Genomic DNA, 24,865 nt, shown 5'->3' with positions numbered 1-24,865 from the left:
GCTCAACTGGTTTTCCCACATTGGGTTTTTCGGGGACATTAGTCCAAAAATAATGGTGTCATATGGTGTGTTTGTTCTTGTTTCTTTTATTTGTTGATCTGTAATATGTTGAGCATGCACTGGTGTTTATTTTCAGTATTTACATTGTAAATAACTTGTTAAGAAAAAATAACAAGTAGGTAGGAATAAATCAGATAAAGTGCATGAAGGGTTTCTAACTAAGTAAAACTTAAAAACTTCAACATCGTATAGAAGCGTGATTGCAGATCACAGGAGGAGTAAAAGACATCAGCTGAGCGGAGCAATAACAACAAAAAACAGTTGTCCCAAGGTGACAGAAGATGTTTCTAGCAACAGAGAAGCCAAGGAGTGTGACGCAAAGCCAGCCAGGGCCACACAGAGGAAGTTAGGAGTTGCGCAGAGCTTTAGAGAGGCCAGCGTTGCTGATGTAGGGGGTTAGAGAGCTGATGCAGGGCATCCTAGGGTTGACGCAGACCCATTAGGGGTGACGCGGGGCCAACGTGATGCAGAGAGGAGATGACGCAGTTCACAGAGAGGCAGTTGCTGGGGTCTAAAAGGCTGCAGGAATATTGCAGAGTGGAGCTGGTGAGGTACTGTAGTCAGAACAATATCTGATAGAGCAGGGCCAAAGGAGTTGTTACCGAGGGTTTCTAGCCAAGGAACCCGGATCAACAATGTAGCTGCGCAAGTCGATCAGAGTAGGGGGCATCTTGACAAGTAGAAGAAGGATTTCCAGGAGGGAAATCAGGACTCAGAGGGAGTCCAGAAGAGAACTTCCATACAGGAAGTAGAGACTCAGAGGAGTCGAACAGAGAACTTCCAGGAGGGAAGTAGAGGAGCATCATGGCACTACATGGGGTAAGAGACCAGGATAGACTGGACGGAGCATCGAACTTCGTAGTCTGGAAGGCCAAAATTTTGTCTGTACTTGACAGGAATCATGTCAAGAACTTCGCCTTGAAGGTAATAGCTATCCCAGTCGACCCTAGTGATAATGATAAGTACGAGGAGGCGATGGTGAGGGCCAAGTGCTTTATCCGTGATGGGTTCAAGAATCATGTGGTACAACATATAGCCGAGAAGGAAACGACATTTGAGATGTGGGAGGCTCTCAAGAAGCTGTACCAACATACTTCTGTGCAAAGAAGAATGCTACTCGAGAATCAGATGATGTCGTCTCAGATGAAGAAGGGACAATCGATTGACACCTTCCTTGGAGGGCTGAATGAAATCCGAGATCAATTGACTGCTATAGGGGTGACACCGGATCACGAGCTAATGGTGAGGACAACCCTGAATGTTGTCTCAGAAGATTGGGAAGTGTTTGTCCAGAGCAGTGTTGATAATATCGGTATCGGGAAAATATCGGCGAGGGTCCGGAAAATATCTTATCGGAAATATCGGCGAAAATATCGGCAAAATATCGGCAAATATCGGCAAGCATAAAAAATGCATAATATATTCATTTTTTTTCAGATTTCTAAACATATAAAGCAATAACAACATGAACTAAACACATTGGCACATAAATATGAAGAAAACACTGATATATATGATGTCAAATAGAAATGATACATCAAACTTCAAAGGCGATACCAAATCCTGCTGATCCCTGATAGTGATAAATTGATAATTGTCCAATCAAGGACTCAAACAAAAATTAAAATAACATCACATATCCTGCTGATCCCTGATAGTGATAATTGTCCAATCAAGGACTCAAACAAAACAACATCACATATATAAAAGTTTAAAAGTATTTCATCATCATGAGTTATAAACTTATATGTAGCAAAAGTTGCAAAACAAATAAAACTAGCAGCTATCTATCTGAGACCATTGGCCTCTCCCTAGCAGCTTTCTTTCTGTCTTGTTCAGCAATTGCTTCACGAGCTTTTTGTATAACCTCTGCACTAGAAACCATACAAGGCATCACATCTGCTGCATCATATGCAGAGAGTTTAGCCAGATGGTATTTCAATCGTGTAATCCCTCCTGACATCTTGGTCCCACACAAGTTGCATGATATATATGCCTGATTTGCCCCACCAACAGCCTCCCCATACTCCCAAAATGGGTCCAAGGCTTTTGGCATATTTGACATTTGTAGTGAACTAATTCAAACCTAGGGCACAAAAAAAACAAAAAATTGGCATTAAATGAGTATAACTATACAGTGCCCAGCAAACACTCAAGAAACTATTTTAATTTTTAAAGCAACATCTTCATGTTCAGAATTTAAACAACAAAAGCAAGCATAAAAAATGCATAATATATTCATTTTTTTCAGATTTTTAAACATATAAAGCAATAACAACATGAAATAAAGTTTAAAGTTTAAACACATTGGCACATAAATATGAAGAAAACACTGATATATATGATGTCAAATAGAAATGATATATCAAAGGCGATACCAAATCGTGCTAATCCTGATAATTGTCCATTCAAGGACTCAAATGTGGAGAACCAATACAAAATAACATCACATATAATAATAAAAGTATCTCATCATCATGAGTTACATGTAGCATAACAAATAAAACTAGCAGCTATCTATCTACTGCCCTCCCCCTTTTACGGGAAAACATGATGGGCTGTTTGTCAGGCCTGCCCCTAGTAGTAGAAGGCCCTGACACTGCCTCTGCACCTAATGTCAAATAATGAGTGATAGGCATGGAGCTATGCTCTCCTATATCTATAGCAGATGGTGTTGATGCTGATGCTCCCGCAGTGTCCTCCTCCAGCTCCTCCTGCTCCTCTAAGTGCTGCTGCTCCTCTGACTCCGAGTCCTCCTCTTGCTGCCCCTGCTCTAATGGATCATCTGCCACTGGCTCCTCCAACCATGAAGGTGACTCCTCCAATATGGGCTCCTGAGACTCCACCCTCCACGGAGACAATACATCAATATTGTCTAAGGAAATGGCATCTGGATCCACTGGTGATTCTATTTGCCTCACTCGAAGTCGGATGTTGTAATGCACATACACCAAATCGTTGAGGCGTGCGAACTCCAACCTGTAAGAGTGTCAAAAAAAGTAATGAGTCTTGACTCTTGACTCTTGACACTTGAAGGTCATAAATTAAAAATTAAAAATTACAATAAGTGTAATTGCTCAACTGAAGGCTTGAGTTCAAAGTTATACCTGTTGCGCTTTTTGGCGTGTATTTTCTCAAATACACTCCAATTGCGCTCACACCCTGAAGAGCTACATGTTTGACTCAAGATTCGTATAGCCAAATTTTGCAAATTTGGTACCCTTGCACCATAGCTTTGCCACCAAAGATCTACAACAAAATAATGAAATAAAAAATTCAAAAACTTAAAAGTTAAAAGTTAAAACATAATTAAATTCAAATTTCTAATTTCTAATGAGTGATGACTTGTCACTTACGTGGCATGAAGAGGTCCCTTCCCTTAATGGCATCATCAAAGCCAAATAGGCCAACACAATCCTGATAACTATGTATCTCGCGGATGATTTTGCGACGAAGCTCAGAATCAGGTACCATCCTCTCAATACAGGAATGGAGCCCTTCCATCACCTCGCCATCAAAACGAAAATTGCATTTGTATGCAAATGCAGGGTTGAGGAAGAGTGCTGCTGCATGAATGGGTCGATGAAGCATCCCTGTCCACCGATTATCGATCACATCCCATAACATCATCTGCCTATTAAGGCCAGCAGAACCCTTGTCTGCATAATAGGAACGAATGGCCTCCTTGGCCCTATCCATGCCCTCATACAAATAAGGCATTGCAGGCTTCTCTCCATCCACCAATCTAAGAACCTTTACTATAGGTTCGCTAACTGCACATGCTTCTTGTACTCCACGCCAAAATGTCTCAGAGTACACTATTTTTGCAATGGCACTCCCATCAGGTCTCTTGCTGTATCTACAAGCACGCCAATCATCAGACACAAAAATTTGCTTCAACTCGTACTGACATCGAAGCAAAGACTGAAGAGTAATAAAGGTTGTGGCAAAACGTGTGATGGCAGGACGCCGCAACTCCTTTTTTTAGTGTACCTCCTCATAAGGCTAAGAACAAAAGCATGGTTATAAATAAACTTGGGATGCTCCTAGCCATATCAACTGCCTCCTTGATGAAGGAGAGTTTCCCCATATCCTCAAGCAACAAATCAAGACAATGCGCTGCACATGGAGTCCAGAACAATGTGGGATGCCTCTCCATAAGCATTCTGCCGGCAGACACATAATTAGCTGCATTGTCTGTTACGACTTGCACCACATTCTGCACACCAATCTCCTGAATGAACCCATCTAACAACTCACATATCGTTGCTGCATCTTTGATATGTTCTGATGCATCCAACGATTTAATAAACATGGTACCTTTAGGACAATGTACCAAGAAATTTAGAAGGGTCCTACCCTTCCTATCTGTCCAACCATCAGACATCACTGTGCATCCAGTGACTTCCCATGTCTGTTTCAACTCCGCCAATCTAGAGTTGATGTCCTGTTTTTCTGCTTGAAGAATTGGCCCCCGCAACTCCTCATATGTGGCACTTTTGTACCCTGGGCCCACAACAGCAATAGCATCACACATTGGTTGCCAAAATGGATTGGTTTTTGTGATGCTGAGAGGTAAGTCGCTCCAATAAATACACCTCCCCATGACACTATCTGCTTCTTCCTTCTCCTTTTTTTTATAAAGCGATTTTATGCCAGGTTGTGCTCCAGCTCCTGTTCGTGGAACAAAAAATGATGACCTCGCATTCACACTAGCAGTAGCGCTAGCATGTGATGGTGTGCCAGTTGTGGAGCCCCTCCCACTAGGGCCAGTAGGGCCACTACCCTGAACATCAAAATCAGGAGAAGATATCCCAAAAGATCTACCTGCACGTTCAGCTTTGTTTCTTTCCGCCTCTTCCTTCTTTCTGTCCTTTTCTTCAATTGCCTCAAGAGCTTTTCGTATAAGCTCCGGACTAGAAACTTTACAAATGCCAACATCATGTCCAGGGAGTCTAGCAAGATGGTATTTCAGTCGTGTAACCCCACCTGTCATCTTGTCCCCACACAATTTGCATGAAAGATATGCACGATTTGTCCCACCATCAGGGATCCCATACTCCCAAAATGGGTCCAAGTTTTTTGGCATATTTGTATTTTGTAGTGGGCTAACTCAAAAGGAAACCTACAGCACCAAAAAAAATTTGGAATTAGTAACTTAATAAGTAATACGAATTTACGAAATTCCATGGGTGCAGGTCTCAATATCAAATCCTCATTCTTCAAAGACAAATGGAATAAACTTTAACAAAGTTCTACAATCTGCAATCTTCACACAAAGGACCCTAGTCAAGCTATGTAGAAAAGAGTCAAAAGACATTAAAATCATAAAATATAAATGTATTCAATAACAGCGTTAGAGGACTGCGATTTGGCTGCTACAGGCAGTGTATACATTGAGGATAATAAAAGCATTTATAAATTATATTTATGCTTCTAATGTTGGCTTATATGCTATCTTCTGAGGATAAGCAACTGTTGGGAAAGATTTCAATATGGTAGAGTGGGAGGGCAACTGTTGTGAAAGATTTCAATATGGTAGAGTGGGAAGGCAACTTTCCTAATCTCAGGCCAAAACATGGGATTATGCTCCATCTATTCTTCTAATATTGGTTCACTAACAATCTTTCTGAGGCTAACAATTCTCAGTATTTTGGTCATGACTCATAACCACAGTGTTACGAAGTCTTATTTTTTACAGGCTGCACACTTTGAAAACTTGAATCAATTATATATTAACCCTGATTTAATTGCAGAGATTTTACAGTGATTTTTTTGAAAGGGGTTTGTCATTTCTTCTCGGCATTACATTTTTAGATCTAACAGTGTTTAATTGGCAGGGCTCTTGAGAAGGCTCATTACTTTTCAACACCAAGCTTGAAACTTTGCCTTATCTCTGGTGCAAAAGGGCTTGAAGCGACTTGGTTATCTGCAGAAAAATTCTGAAGGCTTTCAAGCCTTGAAAACTTAATAAAGTTCCCCTAATAATTTGACTAAATAGAACTCAAATATGACTAATTTTGGGAGCTAACTATTAGCGTTTCTGGCTTGCTGCTCCTCTGGCTGTGAGAGTTTTAGATCACTGGTGTAAGTTTGCAGGTGTTATAGTAAAATTTTGACGAAGATTTCATCATAAGTCTTGGCATAGAGACTGATTTTCAAGAAGATTGTTCATTGCTGCATATATGTCTAAGGCTAACAGGTTTGTGTTTCAGGTGTGACATTCCTCTTTGAAAGGGTTTCACTGTTTATTTGGGGTCTATACATTGATATTTGAAGGATCACATTAATATACCAGCAACAAAGGGAATGCCGCAAGGCTTCAAGCCTCAATCCTCTCCCTAACTTGACATATTTCCTCACCTTCACATACTTCAGATCTGAAGTAGTTGTTGCAGATCCTAATCTCACTGATAATACATAACAATAAGCCCTAAACACTAATAAAATAACACACAATAATCATAAAACAACTCACATATTCTTCTAATATTGGTTCACTAACACTGTGGTTATGACCAAAATACTGCGTATATAGTCTCGACTCTCGACTCTCCATGGCACATGCATATAGAATGACGTGCGTCGTGCATACCTGTAGGCTGGCCGCTGTACAGTGTATGTAAACCCTCCTTCGCAGCCAAAGATCAACTTCAAACCCTCCGCACTGTTCGCACTCGGACTCTCCAGCTCTCGAAAATAAAATGACGCCCTTACGGTAAACAAAAACCTATTTTATAAACTGTGCCGGCGATATATACCATCGTCGCGCGATTTTTATAAAAATATCGGCGATATCTCGGATTTCTCGCGAGATTTTCGAAATTAGAAAATATCGCGATTTTTGCCAGCCGAAATTTCGTTTTGATGAAAATCGCGCGATATTTACGAATATCGCCGAAAAATCGGCGATATTATCAACACTGGTCCAGAGTATATTTGGCAAAGAAACACTTCCACCTTGGGACGAGATGTGGGTAGCTCTTCGCCAGGAAGAGATCAGACGGTAGTCGAAGATAGCTAGCAGCAGCAAAGGGATCAAAGTCAAGCAGGAGGAAGAAGATGTAGCCCTAGCATCTGAGGGAAAGCAGGAAAAGCGAAAGAAAAAGGATCTCTCCAAGATCAAGTGCTTCCACTGTGTGGAGCTGGTATGTGACCCAGTGTTCAAGGAAGAAGAGTAAGGGAGAGTCTTTCGAGACTAAGGCAGCGTCAGCACGGGCAGAGAAGGAAGTTTTGACAGACGATGACTGTGCCATGAGTGCACACGCACCACTTGAGCGGAAGTGGGCAGACATCGAGCTGTAGTCAGGAGGATTATAGGCGATGATGCGCAGGATCCTAGAGGTACCTAGCCTCTTGGATTAGACCTTGCTATGAGAGCCTTGCCGAGGAGTAGCAAGACTGGCTGAGTTGGGTAGAGACAGATGTGGATGGAGCGACAGAGAGAGCTACAGTGCAGGAGTCCCAAGACAGCGCGAGGCTAGCAGGTTGTTGCAATGTGAGAGGCACAGGAGTGTTGCATTAGTGTAGGACAACACAGAGAGCTGTGCAATGGTGCGAGATGTAGGGAGTTGTTGCAGCAGCGCAAAGGTCAGAGAGGGAGCACATGTCAGTGGCAGAGGGAGCTTCAAAATCAGTGGGTGTTTCTAGCCCAACAGGGAGGTCGGTTGGGAGATCAATTACTTCTCAGTAATTGAGTTGCAGTGCAGTAGTGGGCAACACGATGCAACATGATGAGAGGAGGTGCAGTGCAGATGTAGTGCTGGGAGAAAGGACCAGCAACAACACAGATGCAGAGGGAGTTGTCGTACAAATGCAGTAGTGGCAAAGGCAGAACCATGGGCAACAGTACAGGATACAATAGTGCAGAGGATGTTGGGTAGGAAGGCTTAGCATCAGCACAGGGACCGATGCTGGATGATCAGAGTAATACCCAATGAGGAGTATTGCTAGAGCACAGTCCTCGCTAAGAGGGAGTGTTGATTTGGGGTAGTATTGGATGTGCTCTAGCCACGAAATTTGGTGGAGAGCTTGGGGCACATGAGATCTCCAATACGCAAAAAGGGTTTGGGAAAATTTTAAACAGATCAAAAGATATTAAAATAATTAATATTTTTAATAGAGTCCCTAAGTCTAAACTTAGGGAAAATAAAGTATTAATGTGTATTAATATGAATCTGTGTTAGAGTGGTCCAAAAGACATGGATCAATCCAGATCTAATCTTAGTCGTTGATTAGGGACTTAATCTCGGCCGTTGAGATGTCAACAGGAAAAGTATAAGAGGAGGCTTGAGGGACACTTGGAGAATACAACAGAGTGATCAGTCGTTCTATTCTCCAGAGCGAGGTTTGCTAAGAGAGATAGAATTAGTGATCGGGAGAGCAGCTGAGGGGCATTGAGTACAAAGAGATAGAGAGGCGGAGATAGTGCTGGGAGAGTAGCAGAGCAGCGAGAGAGACGCAGGAGCAGCCAGTGCTCACGCAGGGCCACATAGAGGCAGCTAAGTGCTGCACAAAGCACCAGAGAGGCCACCATAATTGACGCAGAGGCTCATAGAGATGATGCAGGACCTCCTAGGGTTGACACAGGCCAAGATAGGCTGATGCAGGGCCATTGTTGGGCTAGGAGAGGCTAACACAGTCCATATTGGGTAGACGTTGGGGTTTCTGGGGCGGATTGGTGCTGAGTAGCTGCCAGAAGGATTATCCGGGGTTTCAGCGAGTAGATTTGTCGGAAACTGAGAGGTATTATTGCCAAGGAAATTCTCTGTTGGATAGGCCAGTTTCATCACCCAGATTGTACTCTGATATTGCTTAATAAGAAAACCTTCAGATAGCTGCGTTGGTTTTCCCACATTGGGTTTTTCCGGGGACATTAGTCCAAAAATAATGGTGTCATATGGTGTGTTTGTTCTTGTTTCTTTTAGTTGCTGATCTATAATATGTTGAGGCTTAGAGCACATTCCATGCTACCCCAAATCAACACTCCCTATTAGCGAGAAATGTGCTCTAGCAATATATTGTTGCTGCATGTTGCTCTGACTTTGAAGCACCATCCTCTGTGCTACTAATCTTTGACATGTTGTCCACCAACTAATGTGCAAGGGAGCAAATTAGCCTTTCCAGGATTGCGCAGAGTCTAGAGGCTCAGTTCTTCACTTGCTGGGGCATAGGAAGCTGTGGGTAGATTGTGGGGAGTGAGGTTGGTGGGGTGTTGTTGTTGCCGAGATAGAACAGTATCTAACGGGGCAAAACCAAGGTAGAGGGAGTCGCTACCTAGGTGGATTTCTAGACAAGAAATCCAAATAAGTGTTGCAGGTGCAGAGGAGATCGGAGAGGTGCGATTGGATGATTGGCAGGAGGATGTCCACGAGGGAAATCGAGACCTAGAGGGAGTCTAACAGAGAACTTCCAGGAGGGAAGTAGAGACTCAGAGGGAGTCTAGCAGAGAACTTCCAGGAGGGAAGTAGAGACTCAGAGGGAGTCTAGCAGAGAACTTCCAGGAGGGAAGTAGAGACTCAGAGGGAGTCGAAGAGAGAACTTCCAGGGCAGGCTGGACGGGCCGTCCAACTTTGTCATCTGGAAGGCCAAGATCCTGTCCGTTCTAGATAGACATCGCATCAAGGCCTTCGCCTTGAGAATCGTGGCTATCCCAGTATGAGGATGCGATGGCCAAGGCGAAATGCATAATTCTTGATGGGGTCAAGGATCATGTGGTCCAGAATATTGTCGAGAAGGAGATGGCAAAGGAAATGTGGGATACCTTGAAGACATCGTATCAAGGCACTTCCGTGCAGAGGAAGATGCTACTGGAGAATCAACTGCAGTAGTACTAGATGTAGAAGGGGGAGCAGGTAGATCACTTCCTCGGTAGGTTGCAGGAGATCCGGCACCAATTGACTTCCATAGGGGCCACGCTGGATCAGGAGTTGATGGTGAGGACCACCCTGCACGCAGTCTCCGAGGAGTGGAAGACATTCGTCCAGAGCATTTTGGGCAGAGCGAATCTTCCAGAATGGGAAGAATTGTAGGCAGCTCTTCGCCAAGAAGAGATCAGACGACTGACCAAGATGGGAAGTAGCAGCAAGGAGCTCGGGTCAAGAAAGAGGAAGAAGAGGATGTAGCTCTAGCATCTACAGGGGAGCAGGGGAAGAGGAAAAAAAATGACCTCTCCAAGATAAAATGCTTCAACTGTGGGGAATTGGGCGATTATGCAAACCAGTGTCCGATGAAGAAGAATAAGGGAGAGGTGTATGACTCCAAGGCAGCGCTAGTGAAGGCAGAAAAGGAGGTAGAGGATGATGACGATTGTGCCATGAGTGCTCATGTACCTTTAGAGAAGAGGTGGGGAGACATCGAGTTGTAGTTAGGAGGACTACAGGCGATGAGGAGCAGGATCCTTGAGGTACCCAAACTCTTGGATCATACCTGGCTACGGGAGCCCCGAAGTGACAATAGCGGAATGGCGGATGTTGGTAGAAACAGAGGTGGATGGAGCGACAGAGAGTGCTAGAGCGCAATAGTCCTAGGCAACACAAAGAGGGTTTCAGTAGTGCGAGAGGCACAGAGAAGGTTGCAGCAGTGCAGGACGGCACAAAGAGGTTTGCAGCAGTGCGAGAAGCACAAAGTTGTTGCAACAGCGCAAAGGCAACAAAGGGAGCACAGGATAGTGGCAAAGAGAGCTTCAACATCGGGAGGGTTTCTAGCCAGACAAAGATGTCAATAGTTGGGTGGATCGGTTACTTACTTCCCAATAATTGAGTAGCAGTAGCAGTGGTAGTGCTACAGGCAGCATGATGTAGCATGATGAGAGAGAACTATAGTGCAGATGCAGTGTTGGGAGAAAGGACTAGCAGCAACACGGATGCAGAGGGCGTTGCTATACAGATGTAGCAGTCGCAGTGGTAGGGCCATGGGCAATCGTACAAGATGCAGCAGTGCAGAGGATGTTGGGCAGGAAGACCTAGCATCAACACAAGTACCGGTGCTGTATAATCAGGTTGATGCTCAGTGGTGGAGTATTACTAGAGCACATTCCTGGCTAAGAAGGTGTGTTGATTTGGGGTAGCATCAGATGTTATCTAGCCATGAAAATTGGTGGATAGGCTAAAGCACATGAGATCTCCAAGACCTAGTAATGGTTTGGGGAAATTCTACCCGGTGAAGGAGATATTAAAATAATTAATATTTTTAATGGGTTCCTAAGTCTAAACTTAGGAAAATAAAACTATTAATGGGTATTAATATAAAACTGGGTTAGAAGGTTCTAAATGACATTGATCAAACCAAATCTAATCTTAGCCATTGATTAGAGATGTAATATTGACCGTTGAAGACTCAACAGAAAAAATTATAAGAGGAGGCTTGAGGGTCAGTTGGAAATACACCAAAGTGATCAGTCAGTTTGATTTTCTAGAGCGGGGTTTGCTAAGAGAAATCGAACCAGTGATCAGAGTTTCAGTGAGTGGCAGTGAGTACGAGGCAAAGAGATAGAGGCAGTGCCTAAAGACCAACACAGAGGCAGAGAGGCAGGTGCAAAAGCTAGAGGGAGCCACGCAGAGGCCAATAGTGACTGCACAGAGGCCAAAAAGGCCTGTGTCATCCACGCAAAGGTTGCAGAAGTGACGTAGAGGGCCAGAGAGGCTGTGCAAAGCCTCAGAGGGTTGGCATAGTGCCTTAGATTGTGATAGAGAGGGTTTCGTGGGGTAGACTTTCAGACTATCTGCTTCCAAAGAGAGGTATTACTGCCATATTTTTTATCTCTGTCGGGTGAGCCAGTTTGGCACCCAATGTACTCAAGGAAAGCTGCTTAATAATAAAAACCCTCAGAATTGCTACACCGGTTTTCCCAAGTTGGGTTTTTCCGGCGAAGATTTTTCAAAAATAACAGTGTCCCTTGCGTGTTTGTCTATTTCTTTCAGCTGTTAATTTGTAGATGGTTGACACTGTATTGTGTTTATTTCAGTGTTTATATGGTTAAATAACGTGTTAGTAATGAAACAAGTAGGTGAAATAAACCAGAGAATACAGATAAAATTTATCACAGGTAATACTTAGAAATTCCAACATGTCTTCACGTGATCTCTTATACCATGTTAATTTTAGTTAACAATCGTATGTTCGATGCTTAGCACGATTTACTTCAATGTTCCTTAGCAGCCCAATAACAATTTGTAATTTCAATAGCAATCATAATGACATTGACAGTAAAAGCAGAAAGAACATGAAACAAAATGTAGAAGACTATCTAAGACAAGAGAACGCTAGATTTGGAAGATGCCAAGGGAAAAACCCTATGTGGGGAAAACCCTTTGATCAACACTGTGAATTTCTACAGTCAAACTTTAGACCTAACCAGAAAATGAACGCTGGTCAAATCAACAATAAGTCATCCTCTAAGAAGCTCGGTCTTCCATAGTCAAACTGACCTGATCAAGAGGTCAAATTCAGCCCAAAACAACTCAGGCAAAGGAGAGAGAAACCCTGCTATATTTTTCTATGGTCAAAGTGCAGCCAACCTTGAAGTCAGCGTTGATCAAACTTCCCAGATTGCCTTGATTTTTGTAGCCAGAAATGTGGCCTAAAGAGAGAAAACTTCCTCCAAAAATCACAGTCAAAGCTGGTCAACAACCCTTGGTCAATTCTGGTCAAACTTGGTCTGGTGTCTAAAATTTTGGTTCTACAATTCAACCCAGAAAAAACTCTTCCTTCTTGCCACACGTGTGAGAGAGAGAAGCTACCCAAATGTTGTACAGACCAATGAGAGGAGGAGAGAGAATGAGAGAGTGATGAATGTGCCAAATGAGGAGGAGGGACACTTGTATCTATACAAGTCCATGAGGGCGAGGGGTCATGTCTATTGGGCTTCGTGAGCCTACATGATGATGAGGCCGACTTAAACAAATTGTAAATGACTGGGCATAAATTCAAAATCATACTTTTGATTATCCGAATGAGATGATGTTTATATCAATCTTAGTCCTCTCTAAATGAGGAATCTAGTGCAATCATTATCTCCATCAAATGTACTGTCCCAAGGTGGAATTTGTGTTAAAACTGGAAACTAGGGCCAAACTTGATGTGGGTCATCTTATTCATGGCTGATAATATTTTTATTAGATTCCTCTCATCGAGAGGTGTAGAATATTATCAAGCCGACCTACAACTCATGTAGGCTCAGAAGCCCAAACCTCATGTCTATTCAACCTCTACGTTTTAATATAAATAGAAGAGGACTTCAAGTCATTTCTACACCCACTTGGATCTCTTCCTCTCTCTACTTGTCTTTGGGTTTTAGTACGAGAGAGATCCTAAGATGATGTTGGTGAAGCCGATGATGCCGGTGAAGCCGATGATGCCGGTGATGCCGATGATGCCGGTGAAGCCGATGATGCCGGTGATGCCGATGATGACAATGCCGGTGAAGCCGATGATGCCGGTGAAGCCGATGATGCCAATGATGCCGGTAAAGCCGATGATGCCGGTGAAGCCGATGATGTCGTTGATGCCAGTGATCCCGATGATGCCGGTGATGCCGATGATGCTGGTGAAGCTGATGATGTTGGTGATGCCGATGATGCTGGTGATATCGATGATGCCGATGAAGTCGATGATGCTGGTGAAGCCGATGATGCTCGTGATGCCGGTGATGCCAATGATGCCAGTGATGCCGATGATGATGATGCCGGCTGATGTCGATGATACTGATGTTGCTGATGCCAATGATGTTGATGCCGCTGATTTAGGGTTTGTTGCTGCTGATGTAAATCAGATTTATGTACTATTTCTCTCTGCTGAATTATTGAAGATAAAAGAAGATTTGATCAAAGGGTTTCCCCACACATTGTGGGGTTTGTCCCTGGCTAGCCGCCACATCTTGTGTCTCTTGTCTTGGCTTGTTTTCTGTTGATCATTTAATGTTCTATTTGCACTTTATTTATGCACATGTGATTGCTAATCTATGAATAATAATAAGAAAGAAAAGTAAATTGCTCTAAGCATAGAACATACCATAACTTAACAATTTGGCACTAGTTGCCAATTTTAACTCTCCCTCTCAACTAGGGAGAATTCCACCTGCCAATCCAACAGCCATGATCAATCATCATGCCATCGTGTCGTCATGTATCATCTTTGTCATCTCATTTTTGGTTTGTTGAACCATGATGTAATAATGAAGAAGAATCGATCAAGAGTGAGTCACAAAACCTTACCACTCTCCATTAACAAAAGTCAGTCCAAAGGTAGAACCTCGAATGATCCCAGATCAAGTTGTTGAACACCATGCATCCTAGACATAGGGAGTAGGACACTACACAATGCGTCCATCTGTAGTGCTATGGTCCCTATCCAAGTTTCCCAACTCATTGGCCAAATGAGAGGTACTTCCTATGAGTCTGGGACTACATGGGTAAGATATATGTTGGGGCATCAACAACAAAAGGTGAATCACTCATCCTGCTCATATGCCATAGGAGAAAGTGAACCACTCATCCTATGCATATGCCAATCGTAGGGGAAGGTGAACCACTCACCCTAAACACGTGTCTTGTAGGGGAAGGTGAACCACTCACTCTACACACATGTCAATCATCCTGGGGTATCATAGGGGCAGGTAAACCACTCACCCTATACACAATGCACCACTTAGGGGAGCGTGAACCACTCACCCTATGGTCGCTCATAGCTCCAAGAAGTACCCCAAGCCCCCAGGAGCTCCCAGAGCTTAGTGCCCAACTCAAGCGAGACCTTCATGGGAGGGTCTTTCCATGACTCCAAGTCTCTTTTGGAAGGTTAAGAATTTGACCTTCCTGAAAGGCTTTGTGAGGATATCGACAACCAGCTCATTAGTCCTGATGTGTTGCAGCCTTATTGCTTCCCGCTTCTTCAACCAAACAGCTTAACAACAGGCCATACTAGCTATAATGTATTCGGCCTCAATGGTGCTTAGTGCAACCGATTTCTGCTTCTTGCTCATCCAAGAAATTGAAGTAGATCCTAATGAGAAGCAACATCCAGACGTGCTCTTATGATCCACCACACTGCCAGCCTAGTCAACATTTGTATATCCATGCAGCCTCAATTCCTCGATCGTGTATCTTAGTCCATAATAGATTGTGCCCCGAAGATATCTCGAGATTCTTAGTAGCAATCCAATGTATGTGATGAGGCTCAACCATAAATTGACTCAACATATTCACAACGAAGCATATGTCAAGACGAGAGTTTGCCAAGAACATCAGGCCACCCACAAGTTGTCTATACTCGGAAGGGTTTGCCAATTCGGGCCCAACAACACTTCCACATATCTTCTTGAAGTTGAGTTCCATTGGAGTAGACACAGACTTGCAATCCACCATCTCACATCTCTCGAGCAGCGTCACAATGTATGTTCCTTGAGAAAGGAAAATCTCACCTGGCTTTTGCAAGACCTCCAGGCCTAGGAAGTAGTGCATTAGTCCTAGGTCTTTCATCTCGAAGTCGGAAGCCAACTCGCTCTTGCATTGATAAATGAGGGTCTACACCTGTCATAAAAAGATCATCCACATAAAGGACTAGAATGAGAGGCATGTCATTTTCAAGCTTGAAATATAGGTTAGGGTCAACTTTGCTCCTTGTAAATCCCAAATTCATAAGATAGTTATCAATCCTCTCATATGATGCCCTAGGGGCTTGCCTCAACCCATAGAGGGCTTTCTTCAACCTTCATACCTGTGTCCTTCGATCTTGTACTTCAAACCCCTCACGTTGTTCCAAGTAGACTTCCTCCTTAAGGGAGCCATGCAAGAAAGCAGTCTTAACATCCAATAATGTTCCCAATTTTTGTGAGTAGAAAATTCACTAAAGAGTTTTGCCAATTTTTGGTGATATTAAATAAAAAGGAGAAAATATTATTATTTTAATGAAGAATGCAGCAAAGTGATATTTTATTAGTTGGAGGGGGGGGGCCACCAAGGGAGAGGACTAGAAATTATAAATAGAGCTTGGAGGCCTCCATTTGGTATCTTTGATCATTTGACAATTCAACATTAGTTCTCTTGAGCTGGTTAGCCAAGACAACCGTGCTGTTCAGCACAAGGAATTTCCGAGCAGGAATTCCACCCTCATTTCGGAGAACTTCAAGTGTTTACCTAGTGAGGCAATTTGGGGAGCTCAATTTAGAGTTTCCATTGGGCATATTTGCAAGTTATTTCAGCTAGCGCGTTTTTCTTCCAGGGTGCAGAAGTGGTTCAAATTGCTTGTGGGGAGATCAATTACAAAGAAGTAGAACACTGTAGGATTTGCAGGGTTTTCCCCTAATTTAGTGGGAGATTTTCTGGTGATTAGTGGGGCTGAGTTGAGATAATTATTGGGGCTAAAATTCCACATTTTTGGAAGTGCACAGGGATAGGAGGAATAAAGGTTGAGGAGAGATAAAGGTCAGAGATTGGAGGTATTTCTCATGGGAGAATTTAAACATAGTTGGGAGAGATTCTCAGTGGTGGATTTGGGCTTAATTCAATAGGTTTAGTTTTGTAGAGTGTTTTCTGGCCAAATTGGGCAATTTGCACTTATTGGGGGTCACCGGGGATTGGTGGATTTAGCCAAAACCCTTTCTGGGTTTTTGTGGGTTTATTGGGAGGAGTTTCCAACTAATTTTGTTGAAAATTTTGGGCAATATTCGAGCATGAAATCCTCATTCTTATAGCAGGGCGAATTGCCAGTTAGCTGGGGAATCTGCATAACTTGGTGGGCTCAATTTTGGCTTGGAGTTCGACTAAACACCATTTGGGTTTTTCTGGGTTTTTGACAAGGATCACATTCCCAAATTTACAAAAAAATTTGGGCAGTTTTGAGGGGCCAAATCAAGGTGCCAAGTTAGCCAGCAATGAAAAAAACTCGACCAACATAGATGTCTCGAGGGACAAACTATTGCAGTAGTTGTGCATTGGTAGATTGATCACTTGGGGTCTGTAGCTTGCCTTGAGCAAACCCAAGTGCACTCCCTCCAACTTTATTGTACTCCAACAATTTATTTATAATAAAATTACCCATTTTGGGTGTTCCGAAGCATTTTTCTATTCATGGGTGTTCACTGAAATTTATTGTGTTGTTATTTTTGTGCATGTCTTTGATTATCTTTGTAAAATTTCTATTTGGAATATTACAGTGGTATCAGAGCATGATGTTGGCCAGCTGTGAGGGAGCCAAGAAGATCATGGAGGATTTGGCCCTACATTTATAGTGACTGGTGAATTTATGGACACTTCAATGACACCGAAAGGGAAGAGTACAAAAGGGATCATGGAGGAGATGATGAGGGAGAACCAGTTGTTGAGGCGGAAAAACCAACAAGTTCTAGAGAGAATGCAACAAATTATGGGGTTGAGACATAACCAGCAAAGAATCCACACACATGCACACTCATTTCAGCAGAACAATACCTATGGTAAGCCCAACTGACCTACCATGCCTCATTTTCTGGGTGAACCGGAGAAGGAGAGGGAACCAGACACCTTTACAGATTTGATGAGGCCCTCCATGGATAATATTGATGAGTGTGAGGTGTTGAACCCTAGGATCAGGAGGGCATTCTCATTTGAGGAGCATAGAGGAGGATAGTTAGAGGATGAGACCAAGAGGCGCTTTTGCTGGTGGAGACTTGGATTTAGATATTAGGAGCCTAAGGAGGAGGTTGTTTTGGGCACACTAGAGTGTGAGGAGCATGTCGATGTGTCCAATGTGACATAGGAGTCACCCTTGTTGGAGATTCCTTTAATAGCTCTAGCTCACACCTTGGGGGAGAGAGTAGAGCACACACCTATAAGGCCTTCCATTAACAATGTGCCAAGAGACATGGAAGTGTCCACCATTGAGGAGGTGTCATCCGTTGTTGAGGTATCCAGGGTTGTGACGAGTACTCAGGTGATAGTAGCGCACCACAGGTTGATGAGGTGCTGGGAGACATCTCCATCGTTGATGAGGAGCCGATAGGTACAAAGGCATCTAGATCTATGCCAGAGTTGCTGGACGACAATCACCTGCAACTGATTGGCGAGCATGTCTTGCGTGTTGGATTGTCTATGGAGGAGCAGTTGGAGGCTAATGTTGAGTCCATGATGGAGGAGGATGTTCAACCATCCTTTGGGCTAGCCATTGATGAGGGGCAGTATAGAGACCGCACATTGGGATTTCAGCATAGTTTGTTTCAGAGGCACATTGAAGGGATCTACAACGTTATTAGCCCACCCTTATGCATTGGATTGAGGGAGGCAATGTTGTCTAGACATACCCTAGGGGATGGTCGGGTTAGCAAGACTGAGCAACATTAGCTGAGTATGACACTGCATCAGCTTGGAGGGCTTGTTTCTTCCATAGGGGATTGTACATTCGATCCCTCCTTTAGGATTGGGTGGCGAGAGGTACTGAGTTGGTACCTGATCGAGCAGGCTAGGTAGTTGGATATATCCATGGCCACATTTCAGCAAAGGCCATGGATTACCATAGGGACTCGATGGCCAAATTGTTGTTGGGATCCAGGTGGGATTTCCCTGTTGAAGTTTTTAAGTTTACTTAGTTAGAAACCCTCCATGCACTTTATCTTATTTATTCCTACCTACTTGTTATTTTACTTAACAAGTTATTTACAATGTAAATATTGAAAATAAACACTAGTGCATGCTCAACATATTATAGATCAACAACTAAAGGAAACATAAACAATCACACCATATGACACCATTATTTTTGGACTAATGTCCCCGAAAAGGCCCAATGTGGGAAAACCAGTGCAACTATTTGAGGGTTTTCTTATTAAGCAATATCAGAGTATAGTCTGGGTGCCGAAACTGACCTACCCAATAGAGAATTTCCTTGGCAGTAATACCTCTCAGTTTCTGACAAATCTCCTAGCTGAAACCCCAGATAATCCTTCCGGCAGCTACTCAACACAAATCTGCCCCAGAAACCCCAGCGTCAGCCTTTCTCTGGATTGCTTCAGTCCCTCTGTCCCACGCTGGCCCAACATCACCCCGGATGGGTCTGCGTCAGCCCTCTGGACCTCTGCATCAGTTTCGTTGGCCTCTTTGAGGCTCTACGCAACTCCCGGTTGCCTCTGCATGACCCTGCGTGAGCCCTGGCTGGTTCTGCGTCACTCTCCTTGGCTACTGCTTTGCTCTCTCGACACTATCTCTGCTCCCTGTTCCTCTGTACTCAAATAATCCTCAGCTGCATCTCCCAATCACTAATTCTATCTTTCTTAGCAAACCCCACTCTAGAAAATAGAATGACTGATCACTCTGGTGTACTCTCTAAGTGACTCTCAAGCCTCCTCTTATACTTTTCCTGTTGACATATCAATGGCCGAGATTAAGTCCCTAATTGACGGCTAAGATTAGATCTCGTTTGATCCATGTCTTTTGGACCATTCTAACACAGCTTCATATTAATTCCCATTAATATTTTAATTTCCCTAAGTTTAGACTTAGGGACTCCATTAAAAATATTAATTATTTTAATATGTCCTGAACTATTTAGAGTCTACCTAAACCCTTTCTGGGTATTGGAGATCTCATGTGCCCCAACCTCTCCACCAAATTTCGTGGCCAGAGCACATCCAATGCTACCCCAAATCAACACTCCCTATTAGCGAGGACTGTGCTCTAGCAATACTCCTCACTGAGTATTACTGTGATCATCCGACATCGATGCCTATGCTAATACTAGGCCTTCCTGCGCAACATCCTCTACACCATTGTATCTTTTACCGCTGCCCATTGTTCTGCCATTGCCACTGCTGCATCTGTACGACAACTCCCTCTGCATCTGTGTTGTTGCTGTCCTTCCTCCCAGCACTAGATTCGCACTGCACCTCCTCTCATCATGTTGCATCGTGCTGCCCACTACTGCACTGCGACACTGTTACTGAGAAGTAAGTAACTGATCTCCCAATTTGACCTCCCTGTTGGGCTAGAGACACCCACTGACGCTGAAGCTCCCTCTGTTGTTGACAAGTTCTCCCTCTCTAACGTCTGCACTACTGCAACTTCCTGCATCTCGCATTGTTGCACACCTCTCTGTGCCATCCTGCATTGGTGCAACACTCATGTGTCTCTCGCATTGCTGCAGACTGCTAGCCTCGCACTGTCCCAATACTCATGCACTGCAGCTCTCTCTGCCGCTCCATTCGCATCCATCTCTACCCGACCTAGCCAGTCCTGCTACTCTTCGGGGCTCCCGTACCAATGTCTAATCCAAGAGGCTGGGTACCTCGAGGATCCTGCCCCTCATCCCTATAGTCTGCCTGACTACAACTCGATGTCTCCCCACTTCTGCTCAAGTGGTGCGTGTGCACTCATGGCATAGTCATCATGTGTCTCCACTTCTCTGCCCTTGCTGGCGCTGCCTTAGTCTTGGAAGACTCTCCCTTACTCTTCTTCCTTGAACACTGGGTCACATAATGACCCAACTCCCCACAATGGAAGCACTTGATCTTGGAGAGATCCTTCTTCTTTTGCTTTTCTTGCTTTCCCTCAGATGCTAGGGCAACATCTTCCTCCTCTTGGTTGACTTTGATCTCGTTGCTGCTGCTACCCATCTTCGATTGCCGTCTAATCTCTTCCTGGCGAAGAGTTGCCCACATCTCATCCCAAGGTGGAAGTGTCCCTCTTCCCAGTATACTCTAGACAAATACCTCCCAGTCTTTTGAGACTGCATTCAGGGTCGTCCTCACCATCAACTCTTGATCCAGCGTGGCTTCTATAGCAGTCAACTGATCTCGAATCTCATTCAGTCCTCCGAGGAAGGTGTTTATCAGTTCTCCCTTCTTCATCTGATACGACTTCAAGTGATTCTCAAGTAACATTCTTCTCTACATAGAAGTATGCTGGTACAATTTCTTGAGGGCCTCCCACATCTCATATGTCGTTTCCTTCTCGGCAATGTGTGGTACTACATGGTCCTTGACATCGTCAAGGATGATGCTCTTGGCCCTCGCCATTGCCTCCTCTTACTTGTCGTTATCATTGGGGTCGACTGGGATAGCTATAACCTTTAAGGCAAAGTTCTTGACAGGATTTCTATCAAGTATGGATAAGATTCTGGCCTTCTAGACTGTGAAGTTCGACGCTCCGTCTAGTCTATCCTGGTCTTTTACTCCGTGTAGTGCCCTGATGCTCTTCTACTTCCCTCCTGGAAGTTCTCTGTTCGACTCCTCCAAGTCTCTACTTCTCGTCTGGAAGTTCTCTTCTGGACTCCCTCTGAGTCATGATTTCCCTCCTGGAAATCCTTCTGCCACTGTCGAGATTCCCCCTACTCATATCGTCTTGGGAAACCACACCACTGATCCGGGTTCCTCGGCTAGAAACCCTCAGCAACAACTCCCTCCTCTTGGCCTTGCTCTGTTAGGTACTATTCTGACTACAGTACCTCACCAGCTCCACTCTGCAATATTCCCACAGCCTTCTAAACCCCAGCAACCTGAAGGTGAGAGCTCCTAGGCTCTGTGCAATCCCAGCACGAGCAATCTGACCTCCTTAGCCAACTGTGTCAGCCCTCCCAACTTCTGCGTGGCTCTGCGTGAGGTTCCCTTTGCCTTCCTTAGCCTCTGCACTGCATCTTCCCAGCTCACCCTTGATGGCGCAAACACAACATCACCCTTCCTTGTTGCTACTCGGCTAGAGACAACTTTTGTCACCTCAGGATAGTTGTTTTTTGCTGCTATTGCTCCGCTCTGCTAATGTCCTTAGTCCTCCTGTGATCTGCAATCAAGCTCTGATACCATGTTGAAGTTTCTAAGTTTACTTAGAAACCCTCCATGCACTTTATCTGATTTATTCCTACCTACTTGTTATTTTACTTAACAAGTTATTTACAATGTAAATACTGAAAATAAACACTAGTGCATGCTCAACATATTACAGATCAACGACTAAGGAAACAAAAACAATCACACCATATGACACTATTATTTTTGGACTAATGTCCTTGGAAAACCCAATGTGGAAAAACCAATGCAACTATCTGAGGGTTTTCTTATTAAGCAATATTAGAGTACAATCTGGGTGCTGAAACTGGCCTACCCAACAAAGAATTTCCTTGGCAGTAATACCTCTCAGTTTCTGACAAATCTCCTGGCTGAAACCCTGGGTAATCCTTCCGACAGCTACTCAACACAAATCTTCCCCAGAAACCCTAGCGTCAGCCCCTCTATGGACTGCGTCAGCCCCTCTCTATCCCACGCTAGCCTTGCGTCACCCCGGATGGGTCTGCATCAGCCTTGGGATGCCCTGCATCAGCCCTTTGGCCCTCTGCGTCAGCTACGCTGGCCTCGCTGAGGCTTTGTGCAACTCTCGGCTGCCTCTGCGTGGCCTTGCGTGAGCCCTTGCTAGCTCTGTGTCACTCTCCTTAGCTATTGCACTTCTCTCCCGGCACTATCTTTGCCTCTCTGTCTCTCTGTACTCAAATGCCCCTCAGATGCATCTACCGATCAATAATTCTATCTCTCTTAGCAAACCCCGTTCTAGAGAATAGAATGACTGATCACTTTGGTGTACTCTCCAAGTGACCCTCAATCCTCCTCCTATACTTTTCCTGTTGACATATCAACGGCCGAGATTAAGTCCCTAATCAATGGCTAAGATTAGATCTGGCTTGATCCATGTCTTTTGGACCATTCTAGCATAGTTTCATATTAATTCCCATTAATATCTTATTTTCCCTAAGTTTAGACTTAGGGACTCCCTTAAAAATATTAATTATTTTAATATGCCTTGAACTTTTTAGAATCTTCCCAAACCCTTTCTGGGTATTGGAGTTCTCATGTGCCCCAACCTCTCCACCAAATTTCATGGCTAGAGCACATCTGATGCTCCCCAAATCAACATTCCGATCACATCATAGAGCCGTTAGGTGATGGTAGTAGTTGCGTGATGGATCTGACGTTTGGTTGCACACACATTTTCAGATCTCCATCAGAGCCTGGGACAACACTAGTGACAAGATGGTTTGACAGGGGAGCAAACCAATTTCACGATTTTGTCTTGGCATATTGATTGTACATGGAGTCACAAGGTGATTAGCCTACTCTGGCAATAGCTGGTAGGAGGAAGTGGTATCGGTAGACCACTAGACATGGCATTACTTTGAGACAGTGCTCTCTCATAAGTATATTGGACAATGGAGCTACTGAGTATAGGCACAATAGTGTCATTCCCATTGGCATGTGAGGAGTCAGACCACTCAAGTCTTTTAGGGCAGATGGGGAGATGTAACCCACATCATGGAGGGATTAATAGCAGAGTGGTGGATGCATTGGCACATGCAGGATGGCATATGATTCAAGGTGATATGACAGTAGGCAGTGGTACCCAGGGGTGCACAAGGGTATGTCGTAAAGTCTAGTCTTTTGCAGAGGGATGCGACCTGATGCATACAGACCCAATTTTAGAACCTAGCATCCAGTGTTGTATAGAGGTATGTAGTGATGAGCAATGGCCTGCAGAGGAGCATGGAGATGTGTGGTTGTTTGATGTAGCATGTTGGTTTGCATTGAGCGACTCACATCGCATCGAGTACACATGGGGAGAGCCAAGTACAGTGACACAGGCAGGATATGAGACGGTACAGGATGGTACAATAGTAGCACGGGGTATCCAGTGGTGTATAGGGATAGGCTGTAGGGTACAGTGCTAGGTCGAGGACTATAGGGATACTCGGTGGGATGCAGGGGCATATGGTGCTGCACAGCGAGGTCTTGGAGGGTTGCCTCCAAGGAGACTTATGGACGGAGACACCGGACATACCTTTGGGTGTAGTTCACCCAACATCGATACGGACACAAATGAGCGATAATTGATGGTATCCATGGGGACTCACATGCCTATCCCACTTATACATCACTTATAGGTACAGACGATTTAGATGTTGTCCTTTGACACTCTGGGTGCGAGTAGCTGGGGACAGGGAGCTCACTTGCGATATTAGGATGACACTCAACGCACTAGGGGAGAGACTTCTCAGTGGTGGCATTGGGTTGGTGCACGAGTTAACCACGGGTTGGGGGATGAGGTGATCATCTGGATGGGTGGCATATCGTTCATCAATGGGCATATGCCTGGGGAGCAAGTCACGAGGGAGACATGTGTTACTCTTTCCACAGGGTATGTCAGGAAGATGCATGAGCAGAGGATATCATGTAAGACTGAGGCAACATTCCAGTATGTGTCTGACCCAGTGTTGCACGAAGCGCCCCCCCCCCCACGGTTCCAAGCCCCGAAGCGCGTCCCGTACGGAAGCGCCGCTTCGGCTTTTTTAGCCGCTTCCTGGAAATTTGGAAGCGTTGTACGGAAGCGTCGCTTCCGAAGCGCCGAAGCGCGCTTCGGGCGTCGGAAGCATGGCGCTTCGGAGGAGGAAGCGTACGCTTCCTGGACGCTTCCGTACGCTTCCAGAAAAGCTTCCGGAAAAGCGTTTAGAAAATCTTTTTTTTTTCATTTTTTTTTTTAATTTTAGGTGAGTTTGCTTGTTGGGGGTGGGTCCACCTTGGGTTAGGGTGACGAATGAAGGCAAAAAAAAATATAAATATAGCAGATGCTCCCTCATGGTAATGTTAAATTCTTAAAGTAAAAGTGACATTCTCCTTTATTTTTCATTTTCATCCTTTTACTTAAATTTTTAACATTACCATGAAATGACTCAGGATGTTTGAGAGTGGTTCCAGCCTCATTGGACTTCATATGGAGAAAATAGAATTTCATATCCTATTCAAAATTCAGCAGACTTAACAGTTTTCAAGAATTCAGGATCAATGGGATTGTGGCATTTCATTAGA

The 24,865-nt window shown here is 44.2% G+C and overlaps 2 protein-coding genes across 2 annotated transcripts in view; one reads left to right on the top strand and one right to left on the bottom strand.

The window, feature by feature from the left end:
• The window catches only part of LOC149178661 (uncharacterized), a 197,433-nt gene that overhangs the window by 80,731 nt on the left and 91,837 nt on the right, over window positions 1-24,865 (top strand). The window lies entirely within an intron of this gene.
• LOC149178662 (uncharacterized) lies at window positions 2,574-3,534 on the bottom strand. Its single transcript, XM_089423881.1, has 3 exons — window positions 3,417-3,534; window positions 3,168-3,309; window positions 2,574-3,039 (listed from the first exon to the last, which is right to left on the bottom strand). Exons 1-3 carry the CDS (start codon window positions 3,532-3,534, stop codon window positions 2,574-2,576), a joined length of 726 nt encoding a protein of 241 aa, XP_089280007.1.

The sequence above is a fragment of the Pinus tabuliformis genome, chromosome 4_1 (genome assembly GCF_031772625.1).
Source record: "Pinus tabuliformis cultivar Carrire ecotype Pingquan chromosome 4_1, CPIR1, whole genome shotgun sequence".
Classification (NCBI taxonomy): domain Eukaryota; kingdom Viridiplantae; phylum Streptophyta; class Pinopsida; order Pinales; family Pinaceae; genus Pinus; species Pinus tabuliformis.
This window is presented reverse-complemented; position numbering and strand designations above follow the sequence as displayed.

Bases quoted from the DNA above. Each gene is read 5' to 3' on its own strand.
- LOC149178662 (XM_089423881.1), bottom strand. From the start codon at position 3,534: ATGGTACCTGATTCTGAGCTTCGTCGCAAAATCATCCGCGAGATACAT. The intron at 3,310-3,416 runs GTAAGTGACAAG...ATTTTGTTGTAG, and splicing joins AAGGGACCTCTTCATGCCAC to ATCTTTGGTGGCAAAGCTAT. The intron at 3,040-3,167 runs GTATAACTTTGA...ACACTCTTACAG, and splicing joins CACGCCAAAAAGCGCAACAG to GTTGGAGTTCGCACGCCTCA.